Source organism: Asparagus officinalis, chromosome 5, assembly GCF_001876935.1.
Source record: "Asparagus officinalis chromosome 5, Aspof.V1, whole genome shotgun sequence".
NCBI lineage: Eukaryota > Viridiplantae > Streptophyta > Magnoliopsida > Asparagales > Asparagaceae > Asparagus > Asparagus officinalis.
The window spans coordinates 97,429,318-97,456,507 of record NC_033798.1 but is presented as its reverse complement, the minus strand read 5'-3'; the positions used below and the strand labels follow the sequence as shown (position 1 = coordinate 97,456,507).

The 27,190-nt window shown below is 40.8% G+C and overlaps 1 protein-coding gene across 1 annotated transcript; it reads left to right on the top strand.

The window, feature by feature from the left end:
- Positions 17,369 to 23,824, top strand: LOC109840304 (probable xyloglucan endotransglucosylase/hydrolase protein 33). Its single transcript, XM_020408884.1, has 4 exons — positions 17,369 to 17,639; positions 17,745 to 17,845; positions 22,587 to 22,795; positions 23,257 to 23,824. Exons 1-4 carry the CDS (start codon positions 17,405 to 17,407, stop codon positions 23,675 to 23,677), a joined length of 966 nt encoding a protein of 321 aa, XP_020264473.1. The 5' UTR covers positions 17,369 to 17,404; the 3' UTR covers positions 23,678 to 23,824.

Genomic DNA, 27,190 nt, shown 5'->3' with positions numbered 1-27,190 from the left:
AACCTAGATAATGAGCTCATGCAAAACGTGGTGGAAAAGAGAGATGTATTTAGCGCAAATATGAAGTGTGCTAATATTCATTGGACCGAGAAGTTATCCACGATCCTATATATTCATTCACAAGACTTTAGCATTGATAAGCTAGATGCGTACTACCATCATCTCTCTTTGAACGATAATGAATCAAGACTTTTTATGGGCATATCTTCAGTTAGTCAAAAAGAGATGATTAATGCTTTCCTCAACTATGAGGGTTGAAGAACAATATGAATATGGGTTCATGTGGTATTTTGTGATCCTCACTTTTAACATACTTGTTAATGTTAGGTCTTATATTTATGAGCCTACTATCTACTCTAGTTTTGATGATTAATAAACAATTCCTAACAATATTTGTCGAGTGTTTATATTTGATTAATAGGTATTCTACACAAGGATCCTCCGTTGGAGGTTGGTTGAACTTGAGCTTAACAATGACATTCAATGGAGGTTGGCGGAATATTGGAATGAAGTCATTTGCAATTCAAAGTCAAATTCAAGATCAAGCTTCATCCGCAACCAAGAAGAGCTTAGCGAAGATTTCTAAGCTTGGGTATATTGTTTCTAGTTTAGGTCATATACTGTGTGTGTTATACTTTAAAGCTCAATTATCACACACATGCACGTTTTCGTTTTATAGCTTTCAAGTTTAAAATTTAAATCGTATAAATATGAAACTAATAGTTATATACATATATACTAGTTTCCTATTTTTCGATTTTGTTTTTGGAAAATAATGTGTTTAGCTATATAAATATGAAACACATGAATATAATTACATTAACACATATTTGTTTCATGTTTATATGTGCTTAAAATGATTTTATCAAGTTTAAAATCAATGAAATCATGTTTATTTGTAAAATTATGTGTTTATGGATTAAAGACTCAATACACTTGAAATATTGAGTTTTCATGTTTTGGACTATCTTGCAAAATGATGATTTTTCATATTTGGTAAGTGTAATTTGAAAAATTATTTTTGAAACATGTTTATATTCATGTTTATAAATATTTTCCAAAGTTTTATATTTTTTTAGAACTTATTTAATATTTTTAAAGGGGGTTTAAAGTTGATGTTTACTGTTTATATCAAGTCATGTGCACGTTTTAAGTCGACTTGCTACAGTACCAAGTCGACTTATAAAGTGTTGCGCAAATGGTGTTTTTAATCTGCTGAGTCGACTCATAATATAGCAAGTCAAATTATACTATATAAGTCGACTCATACCTGTCATAAGTCGACTTACAATAGAGTCATTACACAGTAACGACTAGTTTCTAGATTCTTATTGTTTTGTGATTTTTGTAGATTTTTGTTGGTTTCTTGAGCTTAGTTTTTCCACCCTATATATACCCATTTACCATAAACATTCTAACTCACTTAAGAAAGTTTTAAAGCAAGTTTTACAAGGATTTTAGTTTGTTTAAGTGTGTTTTTACAAGAGTTTATGTGAAGAAGTTTTCACAAGAGGAAGAGATCATCCATTTCTTGTTTGGGCTTCAATTTTAATCTCACTTACTCTTGTTTTACAGAGAAGTTTTCTCTAAACTCAAATTCTATCTTCATATATTTATTTGTTGATTATTCATTTTATTAAGTTAGATTTTATATTGAGTTTAGTTTTCATTATTGCTCATTGTTCACACACAACTCACTTGAGCTTTTAGTATTCTCACATATTATATAATAAAGTTGTGAGGTTGTGGTATTGAGTATGAGCTTAATTGAGTTCTTATCTTGTTAGAGAATAAACAATTTGTATTTGTGCTTAATTTGTGAGATACACATTATAATACACAAGGACACCGAGAGAAGTGTGTGGTGAGAGACGGAGTCGATTCCAAAAGGAGTGGCGTTGGTAGTAAAGTCTAGGGAGAGGTGGTAAATCCGAGCACTTGAGGAAGGTGGCACGGGCTAGGCTAACACTTATATGGTGTATTGTGTAGTTACAAGTGTGAGAGTTATAAGAGTTTTCGATAAGCTAGAAAATCGATTGTGTGGAGTTGTAAATGTTTTCGGTTAGCGTTGAAAAACTGATTGTGATAGTGAAGATTCTCCTCGAGAGTGAGGAGCGAAGACGTAGGTCAAGGGTGACTGAACTCCGTGATCATTTGCTTATATTTGAGTTTGCCATTGGCGCACTTATTCTCTTATATATTTTCTTATCGCCTTTGTCTCATGTTTATATCACCCTTAGTTTAATTGTATATCCTTGCATATCTTATTGTATATCATATTGTTAGGATATATTAGTTGATAAGTTTTAAATTGGCATTGATATCTGATTAGATTAACAAATACCATATTCACCCCCTTCTAGGGTAATTTTAGTTAATTCCACTTACTTTTGGTGCAAGACAAGTCTTGCTTAATTTAGAAAAGTTTCATTTAATTTGTAACAAAATGTTGATATTATTTTATGTGTTTGTGAAACATTATGATTATGAAACATATTTTTGTAATAGATAGTAATTTTTTGTATGCCAAACATTTTAGTTGTGCTTCCACTTTGAGCTTATGGTTTCATATGCATATTTACCAACTTTATGTGCATATTGTAGAATATTAATTTTACATTGAACTTGTGTTTGCAGGAACGTTATAAGTCACCACATATATGACAACTAAAAATATTGTATGTAAGTAACCTACAATGTATCTACATTGTATTGGATGACTACTGCTGTCTGCTATTAATAAAAAAATTGTTATATCGTGAGTTTTAGTTAGTTACTTTTTTACTTTTAGGCTATGATGATTGTCAAATATTCTGAGATTAGCAACATGTAATGTTTATTGATATTGTATTGGATGACTAACAATGATGATATTGACTAAGTTTTGGGCTCTTAGCCATAAAGTTCATAAATCATGTGGCTGATATATTTTATGTGATATCAACAAATATTTTCACATGATTTTTTAGTCATAAAGTTCATTCAAATTTAAATATGCATAAAAAATTCATAGTAGTACATGATAATAGCAAAGTAGTACATGTTATTGCTTTCATTTTAACGATTATAAATAGATTTATAGTCCACAATGCTCTCCAATATAATCCTTACTCATTTTAACAATTATAAATAGATTTATAGTCCACAATGATCTCCAATATAATCATTACTCATAATGGCAATAGTCTCTTGGTAACCAACTTCGTGCGCGTGTGCTAGGAGTTGATTTTTGTTCCAGTTCATGTTGGGTATATCTTTGTAGTAAAGACACTTCTAATTTCTATTTCGGTTTGTAACTTTTATAACATTACCTCTTATCATAATTTTTGCTAATTCCATGATATCCCACATCTCATCTTGCTCCCGATCTGCATTCGTATAAGCAATCCATTCTTCAAATGTTTGTTTAAGTTTAGTAATCCCTTCACACTGATAAAAAAACATAGTAAATTAACATTAAAATAAACAACTTTATTTTTTTATCATAAAAATTTTAAATATTCTTACCTTTGATGATGGTGCAGATGAAGATTCACCAATGTCTTTGTTTTTCTTACTCATATTTTTCATGGTTAGCATTTGGTATGCAAACATTGCATTTTATAGATATATATATGGACTATTACGTTTACTTGGTGGTTGGATGTTGAATCTAATAATATTTATTTGGATCAGTAAATTTTCTGCTGGTTTTGCCCATGGTTTTGAAGTGGTCATGATTTTGAAACCTTACTGATTTTGTTTCTTGTAGTACGGTCTCAATTATCTACATGTTTCATATTTCCAGGTTTGATGCGATTTTTCATGTTATATAGATATGTATGACTAATCACGTTGTTTATAGGTTTTTACAGGTCTCAAAATAAATTTTTGCTAATTCCGGTATGTATTTCATAAAATTATGAATAATCATGTTATTACAGGTTTTATGTGAATTTTCATGTCAAACAGATTTCGTGTGATTTTTTTCATGTCTAACGTATATTTTTCATGTCAACTTAGGTCTATAGTTCATAACAGTTACTATAATCATGTTATTACATGTTTCATATGATTTTTAATGTCAATCAAATATTTATGATGAATTCGGTTATTTACTGATTTTTCATGTTATATTACACTTTTATTTTTGGTAAGATTACCTCCCATAACGATTTCTTTACATGGAATTGTATTTCCCAATACATAGGAAACAAACCAAACATCCCTTGTACATAAAGCTTTAAAAAAGCGAAATGCTTTTTGGCTCGCAAAAAGCAACGCGCGCAAGAGAGAGGAACAGGGGGTGGGCCCCACAGCTGAGGGGGCCCACCCCCCTGTTCCTCTCTCTTGCGTGCTGGGTGCGCGTTGCTTTTTGCGAGCCAAATAGCAGCTCTGTTTAAAAAATGACCCATGAAGGTAAAAGACATGTCTAAAAGAAGAAAAATATTACTGTAAAAAAATCTAATTGACCATCGATACTCTTGTTCTAGGTCATAAATGGAAAAGTTTTCTGTAAAAAGGAAAATAAAAAAAATTTAATAGCCTCAAAATATGCATCCTTATATACAAGGTCACAAATGTCATCATCCTATACAGATAGAAAGACAATTTGCAATTTTTGAATTTACCATTTGAGCTTAAGCTCACTTGGACAGTGTTAACTGCTTTGATAAAATCGATGAATTACGAGATCTTTTGAAGTTTCGTTTCCTATCTTTGTTGCTTTGGTTGTTGAAGCTCTTTCTCTGTCTCTCTTTGGTACGTACACACATACGCAGGCGTACTCACAAGAAAAAAGTTAAATAATTTTCAGATTAAACCCCTCCTTGAGAGAGACAACTCTGAAGGAAAATTTCAGGTAATAACAAAAGATTGTTGAATGCAGAAATATTTCATATATTTCTATCCAAATATATCAAATCACTAAGTCATATCTCCCAAGACTGCGAAGACAACCTCCCTTGAACAGCTACCTAATTTGCACATTAGTTGTTACCTTCTTTATAATTGTATAGCATATATAATTTCATCCATAGTAAATTAGATATCGCACCTATTGAGGACAAAATATAAGATAATCGACTAAGATGATTTGGTCATGTATAACGGAGACATCTTGGTGCACCGGTAGAAGAGATGATATTATTATAGCTGATGGGGCTAGGAGATCTAGAGGTAGAAACTTGATTAGGAGCAATTAAGAAAGATATGATAATGTTTAACTTAAAGGAGATGTCCCATAATAGAATGGAATGGAAGAATATGTTTCATATAACCAACCCCAAATATTTGGGAAAAATGCTTTGATGATGATGTTGTTGTTGTATATATAACACTCATATCAACATAGAGATGAACTTTTAACAAACATAAATTGGATTATTTAAAAAATAAAATAAAAGGAAAAGATGTAGGATGTGTTAGAATTGGGGGTGGAAACCAACCTCCGCCGGCGACGAGGAGCTCCGACGAGCTCGGAGAAAACGCGACCCTCGGCCACGACGAACGCGACCCTCGTTTGGGGGCAGACGCGACCTTCAGGCTTCCGACCCTCGCGTCCAGCTCCGACGCTCGCGTCCAAAACACCGACCTCGGCGTTGCAGCGTTCCCACCCTCGCGTCTGGGTGGGCCGTCGTCTGTCGCCAGCCCACAATCCCGCTTATAAAAACCCCCCTCACGTCCTAGGGTTTCGGTGTGCTGTGTCTTTTTCCCCCTTTCCTCCGATCTCTCTTTTGGCGGCGGACGAAATCAAACGCAGCAGCGTTCAGCCCTAAAAACGCAGCAGCGTTTTTCATCATCTCCAGCTCTCAACCGAAAGTGTTTGAGGGGAGTTTAAGGACAGAGATTTGAGAGAGAGAGAGATTTAAAGTGGGATTTATTGTGGAACATTAATTATTCTCAAGAGAGAATTGAAAGGGTTTATTCCCTTTAATTATTAACACTGTAGCTACAGTGTTCATTTGAGAAATCTCAGTTTAGGGATTTGCTCCTAAATTTGTAATTTCTTGTTTGATTAAATAAGAAATTTTCTGTGTGGCTCCCGAGGACGTAGGCAGTTGCCGAACCTCGTTAAAACTTGGTGTATTGTTCTCTATTCTGCGTTTCTGTTGCAAAAGGGGATTTAGGCGTTAAATTCCCAACAACTGGTATCAGAGCGTGAAACGATTCGATTTGGCGGATCATCGCGTTGAGCAGCTCGACCCTCGCGTCCAGCTCCGACGCTCGCGTCCAAAACACCGACCTCGGCGTTGCAGCGTTCCCACCCTCGCGTCTGGGTGGGCCGTCGTCTGTCGCCAGCCCACAATCCCGCTTATAAAAACCCCCCTCACGTCCTAGGGTTTCGGTGTGCTGTGTCTTTTTCCCCCTTTCCTCCGATCTCTCTTTTGGCGGCGGACGAAATCAAACGCAGCAGCGTTCAGCCCTAAAAACGCAGCAGCGTTTTTCATCATCTCCAGCTCTCAACCGAAAGTGTTTGAGGGGAGTTTAAGGACAGAGATTTGAGAGAGAGAGAGATTTAAAGTGGGATTTATTGTGGAACATTAATTATTCTCAAGAGAGAATTGAAAGGGTTTATTCCCTTTAATTATTAACACTGTAGCTACAGTGTTCATTTGAGAAATCTCAGTTTAGGGATTTGCTCCTAAATTTGTAATTTCTTGTTTGATTAAATAAGAAATTTTCTGTGTGGCTCCCGAGGACGTAGGCAGTTGCCGAACCTCGTTAAAACTTGGTGTATTGTTCTCTATTCTGCGTTTCTGTTGCAAAAGGGGATTTAGGCGTTAAATTCCCAACAGGATGGAAGAAAATGTAATTAACTGACCCCTCATACTATCAAATTTAAGAATGAATCTCGGTTTCCTATTAGCTTTGGTAGCAAAAGCTCCTTAATTTAGGGATTGTTTCGAAAGCTATTGTTGCAGGGAAATGAAACATCTTTCTGGGATTGCGAGTTCCAGCCACAGTAACTTCCCTCTTATCCCACCACAAATTGTAGGGAATTGTTAGAACAAACGACAGCAGCATTTGGGGGTGCCACATTAGATTTCTTTTTGTCAACCGAAAAAATACTGCAGCAGTTAAAATGGAGAAATTACTGTAGCCCGAGGAAGGCTATTGTAGCCTACTTTCCCCACTTTAAACATTCACAGAAATAAGGAACAAATTAGCCCCTTACGTTTACCTGGTAATTAATATTCTTGAACTAGGTAACTTTGCGAGGAACATAGTCAAGCTTTTTTTATAACCTAATCTTACAGTACTATATATAGAAAGTCCTTAAGTAACGACCACATTTTCATCTCAAATCTAATAAGATATCGTATTTTTTCCCCCTGTACCTAATAGAACGAACATAGTAGAGTTATTTTACAAACACATAATGGATACGGATTCTACAATATCTCCCAAATACAGATTCCCCTTTCACCTCAAGAAGTAGAAACAAGCAATTTTTTCCTACATATTCTGTTTCTTGACGTTTGTTTGCATGTTGTTTTCTCATTAATTAATTCTTCCAAGACTTAGAATGAGAACTTTGGAATGATCCGACATTCAATGCGCAACTATATACATACATGCATCCCAACAATTAATCCATTGGCCCATGCCCATGAGCACATGTATTGCCGAGCATCACGTAGTAGGCCTTTAGTTAGGGAGTCTCACATCAAGATCGCATGTGGGATTTTAATTGTAGATCCTCTCTTTCTTTTCTTGGCTATTAGAAGGACCATGCATGGATACCATACGGTTTAGTTGAAGCCATGCCCAACAAACAAATATCCTTTATATCTCCCTCATGTGATCATTGCTTTCTATGGAAATTAAAAGACATATAAACAAATTTTGATCTTCTTTTTTCACTTCAAATGAAAGGTTTTGTAGAAATTTTAGCGTAAATTTCACATAACCTCTGAAAAGTTCGGTCTTTTTGAGGTAACCCCTTAAATTTCATAAATGTTACTTAGCCCCTTACCTTTGGGACTTATCACAGCCCCTGTATCCTCCGTCCAAGACGTTTACCATTTTTTCAATGTACTCCCTTAAATGCGTGACCCCAATTTTTTTCAACATGCTCCCCTGACTTTCAACATTATTCTTAGGAAACCCTCAATTTTTAATTCTTCCAACATTTCAAGTTTTTTCAACATTATTCTCAGATAATCCCATAACTTGCGAATTACTTTCAGAAAACCCACGAAGCCCCATTATGACCCTTATCCCGAAGAAATTTAGATGAAAATAAGGTTCATGTCTCGACTAGACATTAAGATTGGATATATCACTTCTTGAAGAGGTTAATAGGTATCCTTGACAAGGAAGCTTTTTTTCCTCCTTGACAATGATATGACACAATCTTCACCATGTAAAGGAGAGAGAATAAAGTAGGAGAGAGAATTTCATATTGTGGGGATTGTGTCACTTCATTGTCAAAGAGGGAATCCCCTCCTTGTCAATGATGTTGAGATTTTGTCTTTGATTCTTTGTGTAACTTCATGAGAATTAGATAAGGTTAGAGACCTATCATGATTAGGAGTTTGGGTTACATCATGATTGGGAGTTTTAATCTTATGCTAATTAGGAAGTTAGGCTAGAGATAGGGTTTTGGTTTCCCTATATATATTCTTCTATTGGTGGAGGAAAAACCATGAAGAAAAAGTAGAGATGTAGTAGATGAGAGAGAGAGAGAGAGAGGGTTTCGTAGTCTTTATCTGTGCAAAAGATTACAATGAGTGGGCTTTGGAGAGAATATGAGAGTTGATTATGTATGTGAGGTTGAGAGATTGAGAGATGAGAGTTGAGTAGTTCCTCTTGTAGTTCTTCCTGATATATAGTGAATTTCTCGTATTGTTGCCCCGTGGACGTAGGTCGAAGTTGGTCGATCGAACTGCGTAAATCTCAGTGTTCTTTTTCTTGATTGTGGTTGTTCTATCTTATTGATTGGGGTTAGCTTCCGAGTTGCGCATATCGTGGTAGGCGGGGAGACTGAATTTCCCCAACAAGTGGTATCAGAGTGATGGTGATGGATCCGGGAGCGAGTTCACAAGATAGAAGACGATGCCGTGAAAGATTAAAAATCAGCGTTACAAGAATCAAGGGGGAAAAAGGGAAAGGTTACTGTAGCATAACACTGTAGCACGACGGGCACTGTTCACATGGGGATCCGACGGTCCAGATTGATTTGTTAGCCGATTAAGGATTTGGAGGCGGATTTTGGTGATCCGGGAGTCGTTCCTAGGGTTTTTTGACGTGCTGAGTTCGTTTTTGACATCGGTTTCATCAAATTCAAACTCTACAGTGACTGATTTGAATTTTTATTAGAAAATGATGACTTCTTCGGGTCCAAAGTTTGATATTCCGCTATTTAACGACAAGACAAATTTGATGGTAGATAAGAAGTAGGAGTTGGTTGGTGTGTATACTTGAGGAGGACAGTGTCAGATTAGGTAGAGCTGTTGGGAATTTAACGCCTAAATCCCTAATGCAACAGAAACGCAGAATAGAGAACAGTACACAAGATTTACGAGGTTCGGCAACTGCCTACGTTCTCGGGAGCCACACAGTAAATTTCTTATTAATCAAACAAGAAATTATAATTTAAGAGAAAATCCCAAACTGAGATTTCTCAAATGAACACTGCAGCTACAGTGTTAATAATTAAAGGGAATAATCCCTTTCAATTCTCTCTTGAGAATAAATGAATAACCCCCAATATTAATCCCCTCTTTAATGATCTCTCTCTCTTCTTAAATCTCTTTTTTAAATCTCCCCTCAAAGTTCTGTTGAGAGCTGGAGATGTGAAAATCACTGCTGCAATTTTAGGGCAGTTCGCCGCCGCCAGAAGAAAAATTTGGAGGGGGAAAAAAGCCACCAAACCCTAGGGCATTGGGGTTGCTTTTATAGGTGAGTTGGATGGGCTGACGACAGCCTATCGCCAGCGGCCCGCGGACGCGATGGTGGGAGCCAAACGCCGAGGTCGGATCCCAAAAACGCCAGGGTTGAATTCGCCATAAACGCCGAGGTCAATGGGGGGGTTCGAACGCAGAGCTCAAGCTTGTCTGAGCTCCCAAGGCTCGCCTGAACCTCACCTCCAGCTTCGCCTGCGTCATCCTCGAGCTCGTCGGAGCTCCTCGCCGGCGGAGGTTGGTATCCACCCCCAAATTAACAATCTCCCCGCCCTCATCATCTATGCATGAAGGCCAACTGAAGTTACGCACAACTCCAGTTTCTGAACTGTCACCGTCTTGGTTAACATGTCTGCTGGATTCTTACTTCCTGGAATCTTTTTCAGTTTCAACACGTCATCTTCCAACAGGGATCTGATGAAGTGATACCGAAGTGCAATATGCTTCGTTCTAGAATGAAATGTTGAATTCTTCGCCAAGTGTATCGCACTCTGGCTATCACTGTGTAAAACATTCTTTTCCTGTTTGAATCTCAGCTCTGTTAATAAACCCTGAAGCCATATCATCTCTTTACTGGCTTCAGTCACTACAACATACTCAGCTTCTGTAGTGGATAGGGTAACGATCTTCTGTACCTGTGACATCCAACTAACAGCTGTAGTTCCGATGGTGAATACATAGCCGGTGGTGCTTCTTCGGTGATCAACTTCACCGCCGAAGTCTGCATCAACGTACCCTTGCACTTCTACCTCTCCCTTACCAAAGTGCAAATACTTCTGTGTGGTGCCTCGTAGATATCTCAGAATCCACTTGACCGCTTCCCAATGAGCTTTTCCTAGATTCGACATAAACCAGCTGACCACTCCCACTGCATGGCCAATGTCTGGTCTTGTACAGACCATTGCATACATCAAACTTCCGATAGCTGAGGCGTAAGGAACCTGAGCCATACTCTCTTTCTCTTCTTCTAACTGAGGAGACTGATCATTCGATAGACGAAAATGGCTGGCCAAGGGTGTGCTCACAGGCTTGGCATCGCCCATGTTGAATCTCTGCAAAACACGGTTGATGTACTCCGTCTGAGATAACTGCAAGAGACCTCTCTTCTTATCTCTCGTGATTTGCATTCCAAGGATCTTCTTCGCTGGACCCAAGTCCTTCATGTCAAACTCCTTTGACAGCTGCTGCTTCAAACTCTTGATATCCTCCATATCTGCTCCTGCAACCAACATATCATCAACATACAGCAGTAGGATGATATAGCTGGACTGATATCTTTTGAAGTAGCAACAGTGGTCGGCGTTGTACTTCTGGAAACCTTCATTGTGCATGAAGCCGTCAAACTTCTTGTACCACTGTCTTGGGGCTTGTTTCAGGCCATACAAGCTCTTCTTGAATCTGCACATCAGGTTCTTCTTCTTTTCTTCTGAGAAACCTTCTGGCTGGTGCATGTATATATCCTCTTCTAGATCTCCATGAAGAAACGCCGTCTTCACGTCTAACTGCTCGAGATGAAGATCTTCAATTGCTACAATACTCATCACGGTCCTGATAGTATTTAGCTTCACCACGGGAACGAAAATATCGGTGTAGTCAATTTCTTCCTTCTGCTGGAAACCTTTGACAACTAGCCGGGCTTTATATCTTCTGGAACCATCCTGCTCCTCTTTCACCCAGTACACTCATTTGTTGTGGAGTGCCTTCTTACCCGTGGGCAACTTAGCTAGTTCCCACGTCTGGTTTGATATGAGAGACTTCATCTCATCTTTCATGGCAAGCTCCCACTTGCTCGCATCTCCACACTGACAAGCTTCATCATAGCTTTCAGGCTCCCCACCATCTGTCAGCAACAGATAGTTCATATATCTCCTGTTGGGTACAGGAGGACGAGAAGATCTTCTTAATATCGGAGCTGGTGCGTCGGGCTCCTGCGCACCATCTTGTCCAACAGGCTCTTCTGGCTGAGGACCTTCTGCATTGGGTTCTTCCGAGAGGTTACTCGAGACATCATCTGCATCTACAAATATTGACTCGCTCTCTGAGTCATCTGTCTTGTGCATGTCCTTGTACATCACATTCTCGTTGAATATCACATCTCTGCTGCGGATCACTTTCTTGTTTGCGTTGTCCCAAATGCGGTAGCCGAACTCATCTTCACCATAGCCTATGAAAGTGCATTTCTTTGACTTGGGATCAAGCTTATTCCTGCCTTGATCACTAATATGCACGTAAGCTACACAACCAAAAACTTTAAGATGTGAGAGTTTTACCTCCTTTCCGCACCATACCTCCTCTGGTATTCTGTGCTCCAATAGAACCGATGGACCTCGGTTGATCAAGTAAGCTGCTGTGTTGACCGCTTCTGCCCAGAACTGCTTCGGTAGGCCTGACTGTACCCGAATGCTTCTGGCCCTCTCTGTCAACGTTTGGTTCATCCGCTCAGCTACACCATTTTGCTGAGGCGTGCCGGGCACGGTTCTCTCCATTCTGATCCCGTGCTCATACCAGAACTTCTTGAATCCGATGTCTTCATACTCACCGCCATTGTCGGTCCTAAGCTTCTTTATTCTCAGACCGGTCTCATTCTCGACCATAGCTTTCCATCTCCTGAAAACCTCAAATACTTCTGACTTATGCTTCAGAAAGTAGACCCACACTTTCCGAGAGTGATCATCGATAAAAGTCACGAAGTAGTGTTTCCCACCAATGGACGCGGTGGTTGTTGGTCCCCACACATCTGAGTGAACAAGCTCTAGTTTCTCTTTCTTGGGGGTTCTGCCACTTGTCTGAAAGCTGACTCTCCTCTGCTTTCCGAGTATGCATTCTTCACACATATCCATCTCCACTGACTGCAGTCCTGGGAGTTTTCCCTTTGTGTGCATGATCTTCATCCCCTTTTCACTCATATGACCGAGTCTCTGGTGCCACAGCTTTGAAATTTCATTGCCTGCTGCAACTGGGATCAAACAATGTGCACCTGCTGTCATATATAGGGTACCAGTCTTCCTGCCTTGGGCAATCGTCATTGCGCCCTTTGAGATCTTCCAATCATCTCCATGGAAGATCGTGGTATATCCTTCGCCAGCCAACTGGCCTACGGATATTAAATTCTTTCTCAGGTCGGGAATATGCCTGACATCCTTCAGCTCCCATACAGACCCGTTCAACTTAATTTTCACCACACCTTTTCCCACAATAGCACATGGTTGATCATCACCAAGATATACGTATCCAAGATTTCCGGGGGTATACTTCTCGAATAATTCTTTCTGAGAGGTAGCATGGAACGACGCTCCTGAATCTAACACCCAAGATTCCTCCTTGCTCTCCAAAGAGCATATCAATGCGTCGTCTCCTCCTGAAGTGGAGGTGACATTCACCTCTGCCTTCGCTTCCTTCTCTCTCTGTGCACTCTTGCACTGATTCTTGTAATGCCCGGTCTTTCCACAATTCCAACACTCGATAGCCTTCGAGCTGTTGCTTGGATTCCTTGATTTGGACCTCCTGTCCTTTGATCTACCTCTGTAGTTTGATTTTCCTCGTCCGTTTCCTCTGGTTGAATTTCTACCTCTTGACTCTGTATGCAATACTGAAGAGGTTGTAGCTTCACCAGTCTCTCGCCGTCGGATCTCCTCACTGAGAACCAAATCACGAACGTCGTCGAACTTCAACTTATGCTCCTCACTGCCGTGACTGTAGCGTTCCAACTCTCTGGTAGGGAAGACAAAAGTATCAACGCCCGAACTTCCTCATCAAACTCAATCTCAACTGAACTCAATTGGTTTGTAACCGTATTAAGTTCATTGAGGTGTTGTGCTACTGACGCGCCTTCTGTCATTTTCAGATTGAATAAGCGCCGCATCAAATGAACTTTGTTCGCGGCTGATGGCTTCTCATACATGTTTGAGAGTGCTGCCATAAGAAATCTAACACCCAAGATTCCTCCTTGCTCTCCAAAGAGCATATCAATGCGTCGTCTCCTCCTAAAGTGGAGGTGACATTCACCTCTGCCTTTGCCTCATTCTCCTTCTGTGCACTCTTGCACTGATTCTTGTAATGCCCGGTCTTTCCACAATTCCAACACTCGATAGCCTTCGAGTTGTTGCTTGGATTCCTTGACTTGGACCTCATGTCCTTTGATCTACCTCTGAAGTTTGATTTTCCTCGTCCGTTTCCTCTGGTTGAATTTCTACCTCTTGACTCTGTATGCAATACTGAAGAGGTTGTAGATTCACCCGTCTCTCTCCGTCGGATCTCCTCACTGAGAACCAAATCACGAACGTCGTCGAACTTCAACTTGTTGTAGCGTTCCAACTCTCTGGTAGGGAAGACAAAAGTATCAACGCCCGAACTTCCTCATCAAACTCAATCTCAACTGAACTCAATTGGGTTGTAACCGTATTAAGTTCATTGAGGTGTTGTGCTACTGACGCGCTTTCCGCCATTTTCAGATTGAATAACCGCCGCATTAAATGAACTTTGTTCGCGGCTGATGGCTTCTCATACATGTTTGAGAGTGCTGCCATAAGACCTGTCGTGGTCTTCTCCTTCGCTATGTTGAACGCAACATTGCGAGTCAACGTCAATCTGATAACTCCGAGGGCTTGTCTATCTAGAAGGTTCCACTCATCTGCCTTCATAGAATCCGGCTTCTTCCCCGATAGTGGTTGATACAGATTTTTCTGATACAGATAATCCTCTATCTGCATTTTCCAGAATCCAAAATCTGTTCCATCAAATTTCTCAAGTCTCAGTTTTCCTTCATCTGCTGCCATGGCTCCCACTTGAATCTGACTTCCTCTAGATCGTTTCACTCTCTGATACCAGTTGTTGGGAATTTAACGTCTAAATCCCTAATGCAACAGAAACGCAGAATAGAGAACAGTACACAAGATTTACGAGGTTCGGCAACTGCCTACGTCCTCGGGAGCCACACAGTAAATTTCTTATTAATCAAACAAGAAATTATAATTTAAGAGCAAATCCTAAACTGAGATTTCTCAAATGAACATTGTAGCTACAGTGTTAATAATTAAAGGGAATAATCCCTTTCAATTCTCTCTTGAGAATAAATGAATAACCCCCAATATTAATCCCCTCTTTAATGATCTCTCTCTCTCTTCTTAAATCTCTTTTTTAAATCTCCCCTCAAAGTTCTGTTGAGAGCTGGAGATGTAAAAATCGCTGTTGCGGTTTTAGGGCAGTTCGTCGCCGACAGAAGAAAAATTCGGAGGGGGAAAAAGCCACCAAACCCTAGGGCATTGAGGTTACTTTTATAGGCGAGTTGGATGGGCTGGCGACAGCCTGTCTCCAGCGGCCTACGGACGCGATGGTGGGAGCCAAACGCCGAGGTCGGATCCCAAAAACGCCAGGGTCGAATTCGCCATAAACGCCGAGGTTAATGGGGGGGGTTCGAACGTAGAGCTCAAGCTTGTCTGAGCTCCTGAGGCTCGCCTGAACCTCACCTCCAGCTTCGCCTGCATCATCCTCGAGCTCGTCGGAGCTCCTCGCCGGCGGAGGTTGGTATCCACCCCCAAATTAACAGGAGCTTGCAAGCGAGCACGACCGAGTGACACACATGGAGATGAAGATGGTGGCGTTGGACTTGAAGATGGTGAGCGCTCATATTCAGTCCAAGCTAAGTAATGAAGGAGATAGATGCATCCGGCTCGTAGTGTGGAGTAGGAGAGGTGCACCGATATGATTTGAGACGAGCGATGCAGGTGGAGCACAAGGACAACAAGAGAGGTGGAGGCGTCACGGCGAAGCAGAAGATAGTGAGGATCATGAAGGCATCCAATTGGGAGTGCAGGTATTCTGATTTGAAGTGTGAAAGAAATAGAAGACTCTAGCGAGAGAGACAAAGTTTCAAGACGACGATGATATATCTTCAATGGAGTTTGGGAATCAAATCCAAGGTGGAGATTATTGGGATTTTGTCTTTGATTCTTTGTGTAATTTCATGAGAATTAGATAAGGTTAGAGATCTATCATGATTAGGAGTTTGGGTACCATCATGATTGGGAGTTTGAATCTTATTCTAATTAGGAAGTTAGGCTAGAGATAGGGTTTTGGTTTCCCTATATATATTCTTCTATTGGTGGAGGAAAAACCATGAAGAAAAAGTAGAGATGTAGTAGATGAGAGAGAGAGAGGGTTTCGTAGTCTTTATCCGTGCAAAAGATTACAAGGAGTGGGCTTTGGAGAGAATATGAAAGTTGATTATGTATGTGAGGTTGAGAGATTGAGAGACGAGAGTTGAGTAGTTCTTCTTGTAGTTCTCCCTGATACATAGTGAATTTCTCGTATTGTTGCCCCGTGGACATAGGTCGAAGTTGGTCGACCGAACCACGTAAATCTCGATGTTCTTTTTCTTGATTATGGTTGTTCTATCTTATTGATTGGGGTTGGCTTCCGAGTTGCGCATATCGTGGTATGCGGGGAGACTGAATTTCCCCAACAAAGGATACCCATTAATCTCCTTCTTGAATCTAAACCACCTAATAAAGTTCTTGAAACTTCTCTCGATTTAGGTTTCAACAAAGATAAGTTAATCACCTTTAATTAAATGAAGTAATAACTATTATCAAAGTGTCTAACTATAGTTATAAAGAAACTAAAATGAAATAATAACTATTATCAAAGTGTCTAACTATAGTTAGAAAGAAACCAAAATCAGAAGTCCCATCCAAAGTGCACAAATGGACAAGGATTCAGTTCTTTGACACAGTGGTGTCCAGTTGCAGCTAGCTGTAGACAAAGCCAAGGCAATGAAGCCTCCCCAGCTGTATGAAACTGGCCTAAAACTGGCATGCCCTCAAATTTCTTAATAATTCTCAGTACGTAGACACGGACGCTGAACAGCCCCGAAACAAACCCTTCACCTACCTTTATGATCCAAATTAAAAGATCCTAAACATATTTTTCTTCCCTTTTTATTTGTTAATTCTTACAATATGTAAATGCAACTTCAGTTACTGTAATCGTTATGGCTCACAAAATTATTTGGTTCAGTTTTAAAATTTTCCAAATTTCTAAATACTATTGGTACATATGCTTGTTACATGCATGATGTTAGATTTTGGAATTTTGGGAGCTGTAACATGAGTATTATTTGCAGCATAACTAGATAATGTTTTACTGTACGTTGCCATTGCAATTACATTTATTAGTTGTATAGTGACAAACAACCCTAATAATGCTCAGTTATACGCAATTGCAATTGCAACTATCTTCAATTTACAGCGAACAAAACATCCTTAAAAGTCGCGTAAAATTATAAAATTCCTTCCAGGTTTGAGTCGAGAAGTTGAAAATATTGACGTTGTCCTTACTAGATTAATCGGTGCGGCATCATTAGTCCAATAATTGTAGCTCACAAAATGTGTAGGTGTTTGGATTCTGGACCCAATGAGATATGGCCCGGACTAAACTCCACCCACCCTCACTGCTCACTATAAATACCCTCCTTCTTGCTCATTTCTACTAATATAAACCTCAAGCATAAAGAATTAAAAATGCATTCCCTCCTCTACAACTACAAGTTCTTCTTGCTCCTTGCCAGCCTGATCACGTGCTCGACGATCGCCGGATCGACCCGCCACGGGCTCAGCCCACCGACCACGACACGACTCACCGGTCTCTTCCCTCGCCTGACCTTCGATAAATCCTTCTCCGATTTCTTCGGAGGACAAAACATCAAGCGGGCCGGTAACGGGTCGGTTGTTACCATTGCGCTTGACAAGCACACGGGTGAAATTATTTGTTATTTTGTTTCATAAAATAAATTTGGAATATTTTTAATTCCCCCCCGTCAATAGAAATTTAACTATGGGCAATGTTTTTAAGCGCTAATAGGTTCGGGGTTCATGTCGAGAGATCCGTACTACTACGGATTCTTTAGTGCTTCCATCAAGCTTCCTTCAACTTACTCTGCGGGAGTTGTGGTGGCTTTCTATGTAAGAATTATGGAAACCCATCTCAATTATTTACGTCTTTTAGTTTTATTTTTGTGTGTTCCAAGAGCTTAAATTAGGAAATGAAATTGTAGACACCTATATATAAAAATGTAGAACGTGTGAAATACATATAAAGAAAAATATTGAGCAACATCATTGTATATATACGAGGAAACCTCATCATATGATACATTAATTTGAAGTTTTATTGACAATGACCTTCCCATCAAACTTTCCAATATATATAAGAAAATATTGCTAAATGTCTACATGTGATGCTTCTCAAATGGAAGAGAGTGATGCTAATTTGACCAACGCTATTAAAATGAAGAACTTTTATTAGTTCAACCGAAGAAATGTATTTGTGTATATTTTGGGTACCAGCTTGAGCTCAGGACCTTGCTAGCAATCACTATCATCTACTATTTTTCTTTTCTAGTCAGATGAAGTCAGCAGATTTAATCTAAAGACTAATGATCCTTGGCTTCACTGCCGTAGCATCCAAAAACCAAGTTAAACAAGAAGTTTTTCTAAATTTCTGTTCATTAATTGGATACCGAAGGAGTCGTCCTATTTTAATGTTTTATAAAGTTAGCTTCCCATTTGTTATAATTTATTTCTGAGGACCTACCACAACATGTTGCAAGCCTGTGGCAACTGACATATTTTAGTTTTACCTTCATTTTTACCATTGGTAAGAATTAAAGTTGGAACAGAGAGAGATTCTAGGGTAAATTTCAGATAACCTTATTAGCCGAATCTTTAAACCTTATTAGCCGAATCTTTAAGGATTATGCATAAAACCCCTTGTACTTTATGAAGGAGAGAAAACCCACTGACTTTCAAAGTTTCCCCTTTTTTTTTGAGAATAAAAGGATGGGTATATATCACACAGACCCCCAGCCTATCTATTAACTCCGCTGACTTTCAAAGTTAAACAAAGCCCCTCGCACAATTGGAAAATCTCATAAAATATGTTGGCAAATAAAAAATCGAAAATTGTGACATGATCACTGTGTCTTGTTCTCCCACATGAATGCTCCTCATTCAAAATTCTCATCACCAAGTTTCATTTGTCATAATTCAAACTTATTACTCTATTCTCTCTTTAAAAAAAAAAAAAACTTGTTACGCTATTAATTGAAATAGCTATGACATTTTCAGTAGTTTAAGAGATTTGGTATGATTTTGAAAGTTCAAAACATTTTTTAATCTTACAAATTGCTAAGGTTTGTACTGTGAAATTTACCCTCCAATTCTGTTCAAGGAGACCAAAGACTCAGGCCCTTGGCAGCAAAGGGAAGAATAAGATTTAGCCCACACAAAAGGACTGGTGTGTGCTGGAGACAGCTTCACGTTGTGCTTAGTTCCCCAATTGTACCAACACTACTACTAGTAATACTGACATTGATAGGATTAGGATCTTTCTCCTGGTCTCTTTAATGATAATAGAACGCTACTCAAAACCTAGAAGGCCAGAACCTGTAGAGAAATCTCCAGCTTGCCATCTTTTGCTGCGGTCTCAGCCTGGGTTTTGGTTGGCTGCAGAGGGCTGAGCATGGTTCGGTCCAAACCGAAAAAACCGACCGAACCGACCCGAACCGATCCGAAAAAATCCAGTAGAAGCTCAAGTCGATAGAATTCGGATCTTCTAGTTCACCGGCGATCGGGGCTCAGAACTAGGAAGCGGCACTGTAATGCAAAAGTGATGCAGAGAGCTTTTCGTTGACTCCGTTGGGAGTCGAGAGCCAGTGGTTCAGTTAACAGATTAAATTAATCAATTAACTATGTGTGAACCCCTTTCCTGTAGCCGGGCGAGGTTCTTAAATAGAGGAGAGAAGGCGTGGCCGCTCCTTGGATCATGGGATGTGACCATACATTGTTCAGAGATATCCTGCTGTTCATCTGTACCATGAGCGGTCATTCGAGGAGTCGTGTTTGGCATCACGTCAAGTAGGAGCGGGAAAGCCCCTCCTCGTATGTGTGACGACGGTTGTCAGATACTCGAGTGGATCTGACCAACCACCGAGCGCCGGCGGCTCTCACCCTTCGCTTGGAAAAGTGAGGTGAGTCGCATTTATGAGGGTGCAGGTTGATTTGGCGTTTGTCTGACCACTTGTACCGTGAGCGGTTATTCGGCGGGCCTGGAGTACCGTGTCTTCCCTCTTCAGGTCGAGAGAGGTGGGAAAGCGGGTTCCTGGTACTCGAGTGGGCTTGGACAGCTCGCCGGGTGCTGGCGGATCCGGCTCTTAACTCAGACAGCGGAGATGAGCTGCATTTATGAATGTTCAGGTCGACTCGACACCTGCCCAATCGTTCGTACTGTGAGCGGCCGCTTGACGGTCTTGGGGTACTGTGCCCTTTCCCTTGATTTGTGGGATTTGACCACTGATGTAACTGTTCCCATACTCCAAGTGGGCAGTTGACAGTGAGCTGGCGAGTCTGCAGCTTGGGTCTGCAGGTGAGCTTAGGACTGCAGGCAGACTTGGGTCTGCAGGCGAGTTGAGTCTGCAGGCGAGCTTGCAGGCGAGTTTGGGACTGCAGGCGGACTTGGGTCTGCAGGCGAGCTAGCAGGCGAACTGGGTTTGCAGGCGAGCTCAGGTGCGCAGGCAGACTTGGGTCTGCAGGCGGATTTGCAACTGCAGGCGAACTGGGTCTGCAGGCGAGCTCAGGTGTGCAGGCAGACTTGGGTCTTAATCGTGCAGACGAAATTTGAGCTACAGGCGAGCTCTTGAGCATGGATCGAAGAATAGGCCGTAACTTTCAAACCGTAAGTCGGAATTGGACGAATTATATATGAAAATCGCCTATCTCGACGAGATGGAGCCATCCGAACCGAGCCAAAGGCTTCGGTTCGCTTCCTCCGTTTCGCCAAATTCCTTACGGTTTGGGAGATATCTGCGTTTTCCCCTTTTTATCAGTGTTTTTCCCCTTTTTGCTATTTCGGGCGAGGTTTTTAGCAGTTTTGTTCTGAACTTCTCTGATAAGGATTTGAAGGCAATTTTTATTACCTACAAAACCCCCTCCAAAGTTTTCAGACCTGAATCAGACCACATGGGGTCTGGAACACTTTGGATATGAAGATCTGTAAAGTGATCCCTGCTCAGATGGAGTGAGGAGCCCTCCAACGAGCTCGGTGAAGTTGATCTCTTCACTCGCAGCTGATGATCGCCTTCTAGGATTTTGAGCAAACCCTCAGCTATCAACGGACTTGATTTGTCTTTACCAACTGCCGTTTGAGTTGGACTAGCCATGCTCTTGCCCTTAGCATGGTAAGTTGTCGAGGAGTTTCTCTTAGGCTCAATGCTAAAATTTCTCCTCTATCCTTAGCCTTTCGAGGTGTTTGGATTAAGAGAGTAGGGAGCAGTTTAACTTCGTATACCAGTCGGAGGGTAGGAGCAGTTTAGACTCATGCACCAGTTGGAGTGAAGGAGCAGTTTAGCCTCGTGCACCGGTTGGAGGAAAGGAGCACTTTATACTCTTGCACCAGTGGGAGTATAAGGGGGCAGTTTAGACTCATGCACCAGTCGGAGTATAAGGGGGCAGTTTAGACTCATGCACCAGTCGGAGTAAAGGGAACAGTTTATACTCGTATACTCGTTGGAGTCTAGGGAACAGTTTATACTCGTATACCCGTTGGAGTCTAGGGAACAGTTTATACTCGTATACCCGTTGGAGTCTAGGGAACAGTTTATACTCGTATACCCGTTAGAGTCTAGGGAACAGTTTATACTCGTATACCCGTTAGAGTCTAGGGAACAGTTTATACTCGTATACCCATTGGAGTCTAGGGAACAGTTTATACTCGTATACCTAGGGCTGAGCATGGTTCGGTCCAAACCGAAAAAACCAACCGAACCGACCCGAACCGATTCGAAAAAATCGGTTTTATGAGTACGGCGGTTCGGGTCGGTTTGAAAACTTTTCAACCCGAACCGACCGAATATAAGGCAATACTACCCATTCTGAACTCAAACCCTACCCGACCCGTCTCCAAAGAGTCAAAGACTCAAACTCTAAACTCATTTTCTGGATCATTATGGGTTGAAAACAATATCATTATATCAGTGTTTAATGCTTCATAATCTCCTACTTTGTTGATATTTTTTTCTTTAACATAGTTTGTTATTTGATAAGAAGTTTGATGATGTTAAAACCGAACAAACCGAACCGAACCGCACAAAACCGACTTGCAACAGTTCGGTTTGGTTTTGAATTATAGACGGTTCGGTTTGGTTGTTCAAATTTTGGTAAAAACCGAACCGAACCGACCGTTGCACAGCAGGATAATAATGTGGGCCATGAGACCAAGTCTTTTGCTGCATTCTCATTGATGATTTCAGACTGTGGCCAGTGACATGAACCTGACTACGTCACTAGCAGAAATTCTTGCCTTATTGAAAATTTAATGCACTTATTAGTATGTAATTAAATTGACTGAGAAGATGGTTCTTAACTTAAGCGAGGGAAGAAATAAATTCATACAAAATTGAGATGTAAGCGAATGCTTTCTTTATTTTTTTTCCCTTTTAGCGTAGGGATTTCAGTTAAGAAATCTTAATTAATACACAGATAAGGTAGTTTGTAATTAAATTGACAGTATGTTTTGATGACCGTTAAGATGGTAGTAATCCTATTACTAATTGGTGAGAAATTAAAATACAGGTTTCAAAAACCCCTGTAAAGCCAGTTTACATACCGCTCAACCCCGTATATCTAATTCCTATTTAATCCGTTGCAGATGTCAAATTATGGAAGCTACCCAAAAAGTCATGACGAAATAGACTTCGAGCTGCTGGGGCATGAGAAGAGGAAAGATTGGGCGCTTCAGACGAATGTTTATGGCAACGGAAGCGTCAGCACAGGTCGAGAAGAGAAGTTCTACTTATGGTTCGATCCAACACAAGACTTCCATGAGTACAGCATCCTATGGAACTCTCATCACATTGTGTAAGCTCTTCTTCGTATTACTAGGGATCATAACTGCAGTCGTACGCACAACAAGTGAGATCTTTGGACCGGTCGTGGTTACTTGTTTCACCATGACTAAAACTGAACTTGCTGAAAAGCCTCCAACTGCAGTCGATAGCTACTACAGATTTGAGCATAAGCCTCTAACCGCTGCTTCCAGTAGCAAACAAATGCTTAAACGTCAACTCCAATTACAACCAATCCCCGAGTTAAGCCCAAAATAATCTTCCAACTGCAAATTGAACTTAAATTTTCAAAACAGAACCAAACTACTGCAATTGCATATGATGGTGCTGCAGCAACTGCCGTTACGTGCAATTTATACTCGCATTGTGATTTCTAAGAATCAAGAAAGAAGAACTAGCTAGTTGGAGTATCAAGTGTGTAGGCGGATGTAAACAAAAACTGAACTGAGCCTAACTACAATCTTTTCAATGCAGGTTTCTCGTAGATAATATCCCTGTGCGAGAGATAAACCACAGTGTTGCGATGTCCAAAGCCTACCCTTCGAAGCCAATGTCACTCTATGCGACAATTTGGGATGGATCAGACTGGGCAACACGCGGAGGCAAGAAACCAATAAATTACAATTTCGCACCGTTCGTTGCATCCTTTAAGGATTTTGAAATGGAGGGGTGCTTATGGAATCAAACCAAATCATCGTCTCCTTCATGCTCAAATAACAATGTAAACGACCGACAGGGTCTCGATCCAATTTATGGGCAAGATTTCATAAAGCTCTCTCAGCAGCAGAAGGTTGCGATGGATTGGGTTAGGAGCAAGTTCATGTTTTATTCCTACTGCAACGATGCAAAGAGATTCTCAGCGATACCTCCAGAATGCAAGGAAAGAAACAGCTAGTTTGGTTCTCTATTTACCTAATTCTTTTTCCGATTAATTCTTCCTTCCTTCATATTTCTCTCCTCTGATTTGATTTGTATGTCTACGTATGTATAATGAGTATGTATTGTTAACCACCCCAGCCAATCAAGCCGCAAAGTTTGACCCTCCCCCTGTTGGGAAAATATCAGATACGCTCTGACACCCGTTCTGCGGAATTTGCCCTACCGGATCTTGTGTTAAGCAATAAAAAAAATCACAACAAATCAAAATTACAAGAACAAAGAACACCGAGTTTTAACGAGGTTCGGCAACTTACCTACGTCCTCGGGAGCCACACAAATAATTTCCTTTATATTAAAGAAGATTACAAAGCTTGTAAAGAGCAGATCTCAACTTGGGATCTCTCAAGAACAGAACCAACAGAAAACTATCTGTTGTTCAAATAAGGGCGCGAGATTTTACAATAGTAAAATCTCTTCTCTCTCTCTCTCTCTCTCTCCTCAATAAGTCGCTACAGGAATCTCACAAGAAGGAACGAGATTTGCCATGAAAACACGGTCCTGCAACTAACATGTCATCAACATACAGCAATAACACGATATAGCTGGACTCGAACCTCTTGAAGTAACAGCAATGATCTGAATTATCAACATACAGCAATAACACGATATAGCTGGACTCGAACCTCTTGAAGTAACAGCAATGATCTGAATTGTATCTGCCATAGCCATTGTTCTATATTAAATTATCAAACTTCTTATACCATTACCGTGGGACCTGTTTCAATCCGTATAAACTCTTCTTGAGCCTACACATCATCTCTTCCTTTCCTTCCTTAATAAAATCAACATGTTGCTTCATGTAGATTTCTTCATCCAAGTCACCATGAACAAAGACAGTCTTCACATCTAACTGCTCAAGCTAGAGATTTTCAGCAACTACCAAGCTCAACACCACCCTGATGGTTGTGAGCTTCACAATGGGGGAAAATATCTCTGTATAATCAACTCATTCCCACTGTTGGAACCCCTTCACTACTAATATGGCCTTGTATCTCTTCCTTCCATCACTCTCCTGCTTGACCTGATAAACCCACTTGTTATGTAAGGCCTTCTTCTGTGCAGGTAGCCGGACTAACTCCCATGTCTCGTTCGAGTGAAGAGAATTCATCTCTTCTTGCATTGCATGCTCCCACTGCTAAGATTCGCTCACTTGCATAGCCTCCTCATAGCATTCTGGTTCTCCGCTATCTGTTAAAAATAGGTAGTCTAGTGACGAGAGATACATGGGATTCGGTTTGGGTACCCTGGATGACATCCTAAGCTCCTCGTCCTGGGTAGTCGATTCTGCATCTGGAGTCTCCTCCGTTCTTTGGTCAGAATTAATGTTGTCTCCCCCATCTGGAAGTTTCTCCAAATCCATGTACTCGAATAGGTCTGCATCCGTAGTGCTGCTCCCACTACTTTGGCCCGCCTTGGCATTGTCCATGTCCTTGTAGATCACCTCCTCATTGAATATGACATCTCGGCTCCTGATGATTTTCCTGTTCATCTCATCCTACAGACGATATCCGAACTCATCAATATCGTATCTAATGAATGTACACTTCAGTGACTTAGCTTCCAGCTTGTCTCTGATATGATCACTGATATGGACATATGCCACACAACCAAAGACTCTCAAGTGTGAGAGATTAACCTTCTTGCCACTCCAAACCTCTTCCGGAATCCCAAAGTTCAATGGAACTGATGGTCCGTAATTTATCAGGTACGCTGCTGTATGCACAGCGTCCGCCCAAAAAGTTTTAGGCAGACCTGCATGTAGATGCATGCTCCTCACACGCTCTGTTAGCGTTCTGTTCATTCTTTCTGCTACGTTGTTCTGTTGCGGCGTTCCTGGAGTAGTCCTCTCCAAACGAATCCCGTTCACAGCACAGAACTTCTTGAACTCCTCCAGTTCATATTCTCCACCATTGTCTGATCTCAGACACTTCACTTTCAGATCTGTCTCATTCTCCACCATGGATTTCCACTTCTTAAATATGTTAAACACCTCTGACTTATGCTTCATGAAGTATACCCATACCTTTCTCGAGTGATCATCGATAAAGGTGACGTAGTATGCCAAACCACCAAGAGAAGACACGCTAGCTGGACCCCATACATCTGTATGAACAAGCTCTAGCTTGTGAGCTTTAGGTGGTCTTCCACCCTTTAGAAAACTAACTCTCTTCTGCTTCCCGAAGATGCAGTCTTCACAAACACCAACTTCCACTGAATCGATACCGGTTAGCTTTCCTTCTGAGTGTGGAATCTTCATACCATTCTCACTCATGTGTCCCAACCTATTGTGCCACAGATCTGCACTCTCATTGCCTGCAGCAATCGCGAGGGTGTCACTCGCATGTGAAGTTAGGTAGAGGGTACCTGTCTTGTTGCCTCGGGCAACCACTATTGTACCATTGGAGATTTTCTACGAATCTCCGGTGAATGTTGTAACATAGCCTTCTGTTCCGAGCTGGCCAACAGAAATAAAATTCCTCTTCAACTTCGGTACGTGTCTGACGTTCTTCAGAAAGACCACTTGGAGCCTTTCACCTGTATTTGCACGTCGCCTCTTCCCATAATACTACATGGTTCATTATCCCCCAAGTATACTTTCCCAAAGTCCCATGCTACATAGTTCTGAAATAACCTTCTATTAGCAGTGGCATGGAAAGAGGCTCCTGAATCAATGACTCATGAATCGGAATCGCTATCCATAGCGAGAATCAATGCATCTTGCATAATATGAGCCTCCTGCTCATTTTTCTTTGGTGCTTTACAGGTAGAAGACATGTGGCCCTCCTGGCCGCAGTTTCAACATTTCCCCTTGATAGGTCTTACCTTCGAGTTCGACCTCTTCTTCTTCGACTTCGATCGATTCATGTTTTGGTTCCCCCTATTATGGCTTCTGCCTCTCTATTCGAGACTTAGGGCTGAACCTGAACCTTCTGATTCATTCGATTTTCTTCTAACCTCCTCGGATAGAATCACAGCTACCACCTCCTTCAGCTTCAACTTCTCTTTCCCCGTCGAGTTGCTGATTACGGTCATACAACCTGTCCAACTATACAGTAATTGTGATAGTATCAATAGGGCCAATTAGACATCGTTGCTTGTACATCGTTGCGAGCGCTTCCATAAGCCCCACCGTCGTTTTCTCCTTTAATATATTATGTGCTACAGATTTTGCGAGGGCCAATCGGACCTGCCCTAGGGCTTTTCGATCCAATATTTCCCAGTCCTCGTCGGATTCTTCTTTCTTCTTTCCTCTTGCTTTACCCATCAACGAACGGTAAAGATCCTTCTGATACAGATAGTCCTCCATCCGTGACTTCCAGTAGGCGAAGTCTGATCCGTCAAACTTCTTAATTTTTGATTTACCTTCTTCTGCCATTTCTTACACACACAGATCTGAACAAGGACTCTAATACTAGTTGTTGGGAAAATATCAAATACGCTTGTAGGGTCGAAAAATTTAAGATTGATT

Bases quoted from the DNA above. Each gene is read 5' to 3' on its own strand.
- LOC109840304 (XM_020408884.1), top strand. From the start codon at position 17,405: ATGCATTCCCTCCTCTACAACTACAAGTTCTTCTTGCTCCTTGCCAGC. The intron at 17,640-17,744 runs GTGAAATTATTT...AAGCGCTAATAG, and splicing joins TGCGCTTGACAAGCACACGG to GTTCGGGGTTCATGTCGAGA. The intron at 17,846-22,586 runs GTAAGAATTATG...AATCCGTTGCAG, and splicing joins GAGTTGTGGTGGCTTTCTAT to ATGTCAAATTATGGAAGCTA.